The 11,024-nt window shown below is 32.9% G+C and overlaps 2 protein-coding genes across 2 annotated transcripts in view; one reads left to right on the plus strand and one right to left on the minus strand.

Moving 5' to 3' along the window:
* The first annotated feature begins 2,137 nt into the window (after positions 1-2,137).
* Positions 2,138-6,398, plus strand: LOC107028993 (putative protein DDB_G0292252). The gene is made up of 7 exons (XM_015230262.2): positions 2,138-2,617; positions 4,153-4,252; positions 4,395-4,460; positions 5,486-5,603; positions 5,720-5,802; positions 5,935-5,996; positions 6,074-6,398. The coding sequence occupies exons 1-7, from the start codon at positions 2,406-2,408 to the stop codon at positions 6,180-6,182; spliced, it is 750 nt and encodes a 249-aa protein (XP_015085748.1). The 5' UTR covers positions 2,138-2,405; the 3' UTR covers positions 6,183-6,398.
* Positions 6,399-6,546: 148 nt separating this feature from the next.
* LOC107028991 (AUGMIN subunit 2) overlaps positions 6,547-11,024 on the minus strand; it is a 22,258-nt gene continuing 17,780 nt past the window's right edge. The window contains exons 6-7 of the mRNA XM_015230259.2: positions 8,013-8,126; positions 6,547-7,115 (exon numbers count right to left, since the gene is read on the minus strand). Coding sequence (XP_015085745.1) covers positions 6,777-7,115; positions 8,013-8,126 — 453 coding nt within the window. The 3' untranslated portion in view covers positions 6,547-6,776. The remainder of the gene's footprint in view (positions 7,116-8,012; positions 8,127-11,024) is intronic.

An 11,024-nucleotide genomic window follows, 5' to 3' on the forward strand; every position in this document is an offset into this window, starting at 1 on the left:
TATTTGGCTTATCTCCATCGATCTCTCATCATATATACCCACCATAACTAGCCTCATTGGAGCATATGTGCATCTCCTCGATCTTCACAGGTCTTGCCATTTCAGTCTCACCACAAATGTCACTTCTACCTTGTCCCCAATATCTATCTCATGGAATGTCATACTTTTTGGTCAGAATATATCTAATCATATCTCTCTATATGCGCCTCATCCATCGTAACATCCTCAATTTCGCTACTCTCATTTTTTAATCAAACATGTTAGTTCTTTGTATAATATAGTTGATCTAACAACCACTTTATAAAACTTCTCATAAATCCATATTCATTGCACATAAATATTTAATTCAATGGACTTTTTTCATTTTTGGCCCATCGCCCTAAATAGTACAAAAATATACACTAATTATGTGTGTGTAGATATAGGAAAATGACATTTTTGACCTACTAAGTAACAACATGAATATTTTTGAAATAAATATTAATTGTTGGGACATATTTGGACCAAATTGGAGAAAATGACATTTTTAAGCCCTAATTTTAATGAACAAGATACTCCACTTATTTTAATTTGCCTTCTCTTTGTGTAAATAAATAAAGCTTTCATTTTCTCAAAGTTAAAGGCAAAAAAAAGAAGAAACTTTGCCTTTAAATGCCTTTTAGAAAGGGAATTCAGAAGTGAGTGAGAAGCTGTCAGTGCGTCAGCTCCCACTTCCCTTTCTTTCTTTATTTATTTTTCTCTCAAAAATATACTGACAATACCCAACCCCCCACCTCCACGCATGTTACACAAACATAACTTAAAATAATTAATTAAAACATAATATATTATAACGACAAAATTAAAATTTTCACTAAAGAAAACGATTCAACATTTGCTATATAAACACGTAAAATATAACAAATTTACTTTACATATATATATATAATATACATTTTTATCGAGAAGATTCAGATAAACCCTTTATTCTCACTTGACTCTGTTGGTACAAGTTTTGAAACAAAGTATTCCTTCCGTTTCAAAAAAAATAATCTTCTTTCTTTTTTAGTCTGTTTCAAAAAAAATGATCTCTTTTTTTTGGTAACATTTTAATTTCAACTTTTCACGTGACATGTTTAACGTCACAAGATCAAACGACAATTTTATACATTTTAACTTTAATTTAGGATCACAAAATTCAAAAATTTTCTTTATACTTTTAAATTTCGTGTCAAATTAAACCATGGTATTCTTTGTGAAACTAATGAAGTAATAATCATATAAGTAATAATTAATGAAGTACCAGACTCCAGAGTGTACATCTCTGTTGACAACAAAAATTCTAAGTTTGATTCTTTTCATCATTTCATTATTTAAAAAATAATTGAGAAAATGTATGTTTGGTAATAGAAAAAAAAATGTTCTTGTGAGTCCAAGTCATTATTTTTATATTATGAATAATTGTGTAGTAGAATTTTACAAATATTATATATGGATTTATTATCACAATTTGGCCAATAAGTTGGTTTATGTCTAGAACTATATTTAGTTTTTATATCGATCATATATAGAATTTTACAAATATTATATAAGGATTTATTATCACATTTTGGCCAATAAGTTGGTTTATGTCTAGAACTATATTTAGTTTTTATATTAATCATATATATATATATATCCACTTTGTTTACTAGTAAAGTAGTTTCAAAAGGTGTTTTAGGTAACAAGTTGAGCAATTAGAACATTGTAGTTAGTTTTGTTTCTTTCTGATTATTTTATCATGCTTTCTACGATATTTTATCATAAATTTTCATTTTTCTTTTTCTTTTTCGATTTGTTTTGACATGTTTTTTTGTCGAAAATAACTTTTCTATCTCTCAAAGTGCAGATAAAATTTACGTACATTATATTTTCTTTTTATGCTTCACTTATGAAATTACATTGACTACTGAGTATATTATTGTTGTCGTATATATATATATATAAAATACCTTCCACAACAACCCTTTCATTTTCTCTAACAATTTTATATTCAGATAAAAACAAAGACAAATTTGTATTTACATTAACATGTTATTATTTTTTAATTTTTTGCTTTTCAGTTGTGTATCAACCAACCTTTTTGTCATAACTAAGTGTGATCCTTCATAGATTCCCTCCTTTTTTATTCTCTCTATATCTCTCTCTAATAACTTTGAATTTTCTCATTATTTTTTTATGCTCATGCATCTGTCAAAGAATAATAATCTCACCATAATATCTTTCAAATCCATCTTCAACTCTTCTTTTTTTTTTTTTTTGAATTTTTTCTAAGTCTCCAAATATTATTGTTGATACATTTTTTTGCATATATAAAAAAAAGAAAATAAAACAGAGTTTCTCTGTTTTTATATATAAAGGAAATTTCCTTTTGTGGTATGTGATTAATGGAAAATATGAATATTAAAGAAGGGAATAATCAACATATGAATGTTACAAATTCATGTAGTGGGAATAATAATAATAATAATAATAATAATAATAATAATTCAATAGGTGGAAGAGATAATTCATCTTCACCTACAAATTTTCAACAAAATCAAGTTTCAATGGATTGGACTCCAGAAGAACAAGCTACTTTGGAGGAAGGCTTGGTAAAGTAAGTGAATCTTTTTTTAATTTTTGTAGTCAATTTGATGTTTTGAATTTGATATTACATGTTGTTTTCTATTTAGATGTGGAGTCAGGAATTGAAATTTATATATTGAATTCTAAATTAATAATTTGTACGTATTTGATGAATTTTTTTTTGATACAAATATAGGGTTTGGAGTAAAATGATTTGTAGATATTCAATGATAAGTTGTTGTTTCGATTTACGGGGTTGGCTAGTGGAGTTAGAAATTCGGGATTTTAGTAGCTTGAAGTTACTGAGTTCTAATTAATAATTTTTTACTTTTTCAATATAAATATAGGATTTGGACCAAAGCTATTCGATAGAGATAGTTTTTGCCTTTGTGGCNCCTACAAATTTTCAACAAAATCAAGTTTCAATGGATTGGACTCCAGAAGAACAAGCTACTTTGGAGGAAGGCTTGGTAAAGTAAGTGAATCTTTTTTTAATTTTTGTAGTCAATTTGATGTTTTGAATTTGATATTACATGTTGTTTTCTATTTAGATGTGGAGTCAGGAATTGAAATTTATATATTGAATTCTAAATTAATAATTTGTACGTATTTGATGAATTTTTTTTTGATACAAATATAGGGTTTGGAGTAAAATGATTTGTAGATATTCAATGATAAGTTGTTGTTTCGATTTACGGGGTTGGCTAGTGGAGTTAGAAATTCGGGATTTTAGTAGCTTGAAGTTACTGAGTTCTAATTAATAATTTTTTACTTTTTCAATATAAATATAGGATTTGGACCAAAGCTATTCGATAGAGATAGTTTTTGCCTTTGTGGCCAATTATGGTGACTTGTCAAATTATTTGTTTGTTGTTGTGGTTGTCTAATCTTTGTGATTGCTATACTGATGAATTAGTCAAATGTTTGCATGTGAAATTTGTAAGGGTACAATTTTCGAAGATTCGTATATAGCTGACTCCAACTTGTTTGAGATTTCTCCGTAAGGAATTAGGAAGTCAAGCACAATCATTTTAGGGAGATGGGAAATGTGAGACAAGAGGGAAGAAAAATGAGAGCATCGCGTAAAATCAAGAACACTATCCTTCTTTACGATATAGAGTTATTGAAGTTGAATAGCTCTGTCATCAAGTGTTGTCACTGAGGTTCAAACTCGAGCCAACCACTAGCATCAAGAGACAAAGGAGCACAATGACTAGCTTCCCTAATCAGATATGTTTGAGGGGTCCTTTTAAAATATATGATAAGTAGTTCTCTAAGGTATATATACAGAGTTTTTTCCGAGATTAACTGGTGCACGTGCACATTCTCTTAATAGACTAGGTCCACCCTGGGGTCGCGAGAATGGCTGACCACAAGGATCTATTGTACGCATCAAACTTCTACTAGTTTTAACTTAGAAGCAAAGACAAAAGGATGATTCAGGCTGATGTTTTTGGTCTCTTATTTGTTGTTCTAAGCCACTTTACTTGAGGTTTAGAGTTTATTTGTAAACTCTATACCGCTTATAACAAATGCATCAATGCAATAACTCCAAAATACCTGCAGATATGCCTCTGAGACGAGCATATCCCGTTATGCAAAAATAGCAATTGCACTGAAGAACAAGACTGTTCGTGATGTGGCATTACGATGCAAATGGACCACGGTATGTGTTACTAAGCTAGATGCTGCATTTTTCTGTATTATTAGCATAAATTGGGACGGAGGTAGTAGCTATAATTCTCAAATTCCTTGGAGTAAGTTGTTCTTATTCTGTTGTTGTTGTTGTTGTATTGACTGTGTTATAGAAAAAGGAAAACAGCAGGAGAAGGAAAGATGATGCAAATCTATTGAAGAAAAATAAAGATAGAAAGGTAAGCACTTTTTTTCTATAACTACAACATACCAAGTGGGATTGTAATCTCACAGGTGGGTTCTGGGGATCGAGGGTACTGTGTACGCAGACCTTAGCCCTACCTTGTGGAGGTATAGAGGTTGTTTTCTATAGGCCCTCGACTCAAGGAAATCATTTGTAAGAAAAGAACAAATCTCTCTTTAATCAAAGTTGAGATACATATGCATATTCTTGACTGTCAAATACATCATGATTCATGACTAGTACGATGTGTAACATACAAGACGTTTCAAGGCTACAAAGTGTCTTTCTGAACGATCAATTTCCTTACGATGCTACTCTTGCTTTAATGAGAGTAACAGAGATGTGTGATTTCTTCTTTCTGTTCAGTCTTGTTTTCTTAATACTTGTTGATATACAATACAACAGCTCAAAACACTATTATCACTCGAATACATGCTTGAAGTCAAGCAGAGAAAGTGTTTCTTCTTCACTTCACTCGACTTGCTTACATAATCACATCATTCTCTTCCAAGACAAGTGGACTTCTACCTACTTGACTTGCATTTTGGCTTCTCATACATAGGTATTTATAGATATTCTTCTTATAAATATTCGTTTATCTTCTTAGTTCGTGAACAACTTTCATCTTCCCTAGTTCACGAACAAACTTTAAAATAATACCTGTATCATGTGCAACCTCAAAACTTTCATGACCTTGATTCTGACATAACAGTAAACTCTAGATATTAAGATGATCATGTCTCAGCTTGGTTTCTTTGTCTAGCATGTTTTTAGAAAGTTGTAAGTGATGAGGCAGTAGGAATTCTGAATTCGTCACTGAAACAAACTCAATTCCAACTCCAACGTTTTACTCAGCCCAATAATATCAACTGAATCAGTCTTATTTACCACGTCTAGCCCATATACCATTATATCATTATCTTGGTTCACAACAGTCACTGCTGCTTTAGGTCCTTTTTGTGTTGCTTACTTTGATGTATATATCTAGAGGCTCAAGGAAGTGTTCAATTCTTTTGTCAGGAAAAATTGATTGACCCTACTGCAGTATCGCCCCCCGTGGTAATGCAGCAGCCTAGTTATGCTCCATACGCTCAAGGAGTGGTTTCAAATAAGAGTGAAGGTTTCGCCTCGTATCATGGTCAGTTTTACTTCTCAATAATAGCCACTACATTAAGATTTCTCTTCTTTTAGCTACAATGTGCATTTTTATCATCTGTTTTATTCTGAAGAAAAACAGAATTTTGTTCTTTGCAGCCACAGTTAGTATGACTACACAGCTTATTCATCAAAACGCCCGAATCTTTGAACAAATTTCTGCAAATCTTGTTGCACATCAAGTAAGTATGCAACTTATCTGATATACTTTCAGTTTCTTGCTTCTAAATAGTCTGCAAGTTGCTTCTTGTTTAAGTGGGCGTTTGATCATGTTTCATTATGAAATTCTAATTAATAGGCGTTCGTTCTTGCAGATACACGAGAATACTCGACTTTTGTGTCAAGCTCGAGATAATATCTTCAAGATTCTACACAAGTATGTTCGAAAGTACTATCTTGAGTATGTCTGTCCCTTGACATTTTTTATATTATAGCTTTGTTCTTTATTTACAGGTTGAATGAGTCGTCCTGCACGCTGAAGCAGATGCCACCACTCCCAGTTAAGTTAAATGAAGAACTCGCGAACACCATGCTTCCCCCCTCAACTCATGCATTGGGGTGATGTGATATGATCTCGCGATAGAAAGTTAAGCATCCATGGCCATTGATCTTGATCTTACCAAGGGAAAAATGTCATCTCCATTGCCAAAGAGAGAAAGAAAGAACAAAGAGTTGACTGATTCATGTACAATTTTTGGGCATACTATACTTGCCTTTATTGATCCCTTCTCTGGTAAAGACCTTTGTACAGTAATAAAATAGAGTTTTAACTTTTATACACCGACAGTATTTTAGATTTTTCATATATACCATCAGGTTCAGTGTGTGCTTATTTTCACTTTTATCTTTGTCACCATCATCAATTAGAAAGAAAGTTTATATATCATACTTTTCATTGAACCGAAGATGTGTAATTGGAGAGAATATATCTGTGAAAAGAACATCTTTTCATTTTGGACAGTGCCAGCAATTGCTGCAGTTAAGGGATACATTTACATGATGAAAACCAACAGATGTCCTGGGAAATTCGCTATAGGGACCTCCTTCAATCGAGTAATGAAAAGAAAAACACACCCATTAGACACCGATAATACAAGCAACTAAAGGAATACAAAGAGAACCAAAACGACGAATTCATGGAAATGGGGATAAACAGTCAGATGTTTTTAACTGAAGGAGGCCATGACAATCTCCTGTGGCTCATACTATCACCTTTTTCAATTTCACTACCTTCTTGAGGTTCACTTTCTTGCCTTCTCAGGTTTCCAACTGCTAAATCATCAAAGCTTGATTCTGTTCTCCATGGGGGAGGAGTAACGCAATCAGTATCTCCAAGTGTTGTTTGAGAAGGATCGTTGCTTGGTGTTGTAGACAAGGAAGAAGAATGACCAACTCTCAAAGCATGCAGTGTTGCAATTGACTCTCTCATAGCAGACATGGCTTCAAAGAATCGGGTGCTGGAAGCCAAAGCAACAGGAATTGGACGAAGCATTTCCTACATTAATTAAACATCAAACTTGAATATCAAATGCAATTTGGTATATGTCTAAAATATTTAACCTTGTTTTCCCGTCCATAGATGTGAATTCATGACTAATTCGGGGTTTTGAGAAGGGAATAATTTTGTATCCCATTGTGTACTTCGAGTTATGTTGCTCGAACTCCTCAAAAATATCGACCGGTGTGTGTCGGATACTCCAAACATAGTGCATTTTTGGAGGATCTGACACGGGTGTGGCAACAGTTTTGGACAGTCCAAGCAACATTGACTTTGAGGGTTCCAACTCCACCAGACATGTAGTAAAACAAGAATGCAAAACTGCACTAATGATTTCATAGATTCCTATTTCCTTTAATCCTTTTGCAGATGCAACTTCTTGAATCAGTTTTACTCTTACCTGAGCGCACATACAAATGTGTTGCTTCTATAGAGATTCAAACATTCCAACATCTAGCTGCATCAACATCTACGTCCCTATTTGACAGCTATAGCTCCTACTAACTAAACTACACATACTATTTTATTTTTTCCTTATTGAGTTCTACAATATTCTTTCCATCGAAGTGTATCTAGAAGTTAGAACTAGAGTGACACACCTTCCACAAAATGAATCTCAATATTTTCTTGCAGTAGAAAAATAGGGAATAAAACATGAGCTGCCAAGGACCCGACTGTCACCAGAACAGATATATGCTAAAAAAATGATGATGCCATTTATTCTTTACTGATTCAGGAACCCAACATACAAAAATAAATGATAGTTTTAAAACATATTATATACAATTTTACAAATAATGCTTCAAACTCAAACCATCAAGACAAATTAGTTTATTTTGACAATATATGAAGAAAAAGTTAATCAGCAGGATTGAAAAAGGAAGAAGTGCATACCCCCCATACTGTTGGTGGCTCTTTAAAATTCTGACTCCACTGAAAATCTGTTACGGAGGCCGTCAAAGCTCCATAATCACTGGCAGCCCTCATCAGCAATTCTGAAAATTGTTTCTGCACAATTCAATTACATAAGACATCTATTAACTCGTCATGTGTCTGAATGATCAAATGAACTATTTTAAATAGCTAGAAGAGTGGTATAGATTATAGAAGCATCCGGGTTCTTCCTCTCAGGATACATAGGGATGCATCAGTAATGTAACTACTTCGAGTCTCTGTTTTTACAAAGTAGATAATGTACAGTAGGGTGCGTTAAAGCGAACCGTTGATGTAGTATCTGGTTAGTTCCTCTTTCAACTAAATATAAGATGTAGGTTATCCTTATTTTGATAAGGTAAATTTTTTTATTAATGATGGCGGACAACCTCGTATACAAGTACAAGCAGTATACCGAAACATAGACAACCTAGACCAAAATATGTATGGTTCTCTAAGAAAGCAATCCAGTCATCTACACACATAGGAACTTCAAGGGTACACCAAAAAGAAACATGAACAGAGGACTACTTTGCAATTTAACAAAATCACTATCTACTTCTTCAAATGCTCTCATGTTCCTCTCGTTACATAGAACCCACACATAATGACTACTGAAGATTGCATCCTACAATAATAAATAGGTGCATCCTGCATTCCACAATCATTATGTTATCAAAACATCTCCTCCTCTTAGTTTTTCTCATTGGGTGTTTAAGTTTCAAAAGGGAAAGACAAGGACTAAGCAGTAGCTCTTCGGCAAAGTGTCCCACATTCAGTGTGTACGTGTATCATCAATTGTTGTTGCCTGTTTATATATTTTTAATTTGTGTTGACAATGCTGAAGTGCTTTTGAATTGTGTAGCAATGGTGCACATAATAGCAGAAGAATAAAGAATTAGAGATTTGGTATTATGAAAATAATACTCATTCTTGTTGATAAATCAAAGCAATGACAAACATCAGATCAGGGAAGAATTTAAAATATAATGAGATACTTCTAATAATTTGGTTTTATGATTTCATGTTTGTTCAAAAGCCAGCTTTAAGAAGTTTTAATGAGGTGATATTAACAATATTGGCAAAATAACAGGAATTTTTCGATCTAGAGAACTAATTGAAGTTGTAAAAACAGGTGTACTAATACAATTTTTACATTTTTGATAAGTTAACTTATGCAATTTTTAGAAAAGAATTAATTACTGACGGTGTGGTATAGCAGAAAAATCTTGTTCAGATTAACTGGTTAAAAACTCATCAAAGAGCTCCTAATATAAGAGTTTTGATGGTTACTTGCACTGTAATTTTTTTGATGGTTGACAGTATACCCACATTGCTGAGGAATATAACTTTACCTTGCTCAAAAAAAAAAATATAAGAGTTTTCAGCGACAAATTTTGTAATATTTATGTTTCTTAATTATGAGACATATATTATGAATATTCTGCACTTCTAATTATTCTCTGGCTAATGTAACTACTAAGAAATTAAGTTTTCTTTCTTGACTTTCATCATGCTCCCTCAAACTCGGGGTTATAAGGTAACTTATAGAGTTATAGTTCGCTTATTTTGAAAACAAAATACTACAGATAGACCAGGGTAGTTACTAGCTGTCTGGATAGTGTCGCCGAAATGGAAGCAATCAACCCAGGGAAAAAGAGATGTAGGAATTCTAGAACATTGGCAACTTTTCTCAGATTAAAATTGGTGTGCGTTATTACGTAGGGAAGGATGGAGACATAATAGATAATACTGAAAATAATGCTTTCTGGAGGAAGGCAATAAATCAAAAATATGGTGGTGCACTAAACCAGTGAATTCTTCTTTTGGGGTTAGTATTAAGAAAGACATCAGGAAATTTTGGGAGAACTTTGTGATAAAAAATTGAATTCAGGATTGGCAATGGAAGGAAGACATTCTTGTGGAATGATAATTGGTTAGGACATGGTCCTTTAAAAGAATTATATCCAGATTGTTCTGTTTGGCCTCTACACCTGAAGCTACAATTGAGGATGCATGGAGTCAACAGGAATGGAATATCTCTTTTAGAAGATTGTTGTATGACTAGGAGATTGAAAGGATGGCTGAAATTCTGAAGACACAAGAGGTCTTTCATGGTCCACGAAATTTTGAGGACTCCGTGGTTTGGAAAGGAAGCAGCGAAATAAGGTTTACAATCAGTTCTGCCTATCACTCTCTGTCAGGTACTGATTCCATTCACCCTGACTGGCCTTGGAAATTTCTTTGGAAAGTCGAGGCTCCATTCAAAGTTGCCTGTTTACACTGTTAAAAGGAAACACAGCTGAGCTCTAGGTGTTTTTTGTGTCAGGAGGAGGCAGAGAACCATAGCTATTTATTTCTGCATGGCAAAGGTTACTGAACTATTTAGCAACTATCCTTGTCTTTGGCTGAGGTTAAATTATTAAATAGGTAATGCCTAAAGATACAAAGGATCTTTTGTGGACTTGGAGCAATTAGACAGGAAGTATTAGACAGAAAAATGGTGGAATGTTTTTCCAAGCTTGTATAAGAGGTGGACTGTGTGGAAAGAAAGGAAAACTAGGTGCTTTGAAGACATGAGCTGCTCTATACAGGAAAATAGGAACTGTTTTTGTCTTTTATATTCTGGTGTAAATAAATAATGTAAAGAATGCATAAAAAATATGAACTTTTCAACTCCTTGTAGATTTTGGACTGGGCCATCTTTGATTGTAAATACCGATGCTGATGAATATAATGTTAAAAAGTCTTAAAATTTCATATAAGATATTCACAATATTATGCTAGCCAAATGCAATGAATTTAATAAAATAAGATTCTGTGAAAATTCTCTCACATACCTATGTTGTTTTTTCCCAATCTTCCACAAAAATAATATTTCGCAAATGAGATTAAAACTCTTTAGTAGTCAGTATATATATATATACATACATACATACATACATACATATATATATATATATATATATATAT

This window comes from Solanum pennellii, chromosome 8, assembly GCF_001406875.1.
Source record: "Solanum pennellii chromosome 8, SPENNV200".
Lineage (NCBI taxonomy): Eukaryota > Viridiplantae > Streptophyta > Magnoliopsida > Solanales > Solanaceae > Solanum > Solanum pennellii.

Excerpts from the sequence above, each read along its gene's own strand:
- LOC107028993 (XM_015230262.2), top strand. The coding sequence starts at position 2,406 with ATGGAAAATATGAATATTAAAGAAGGGAATAATCAACATATGAATGTT. Across the intron at positions 4,461-5,485 it reads AGAAAAATAAAGATAGAAAG|GAAAAATTGATTGACCCTAC; the intron begins GTAAGCACTTTT and ends TTCTTTTGTCAG. Across the intron at positions 5,803-5,934 it reads CAAATCTTGTTGCACATCAA|ATACACGAGAATACTCGACT; the intron begins GTAAGTATGCAA and ends TCGTTCTTGCAG.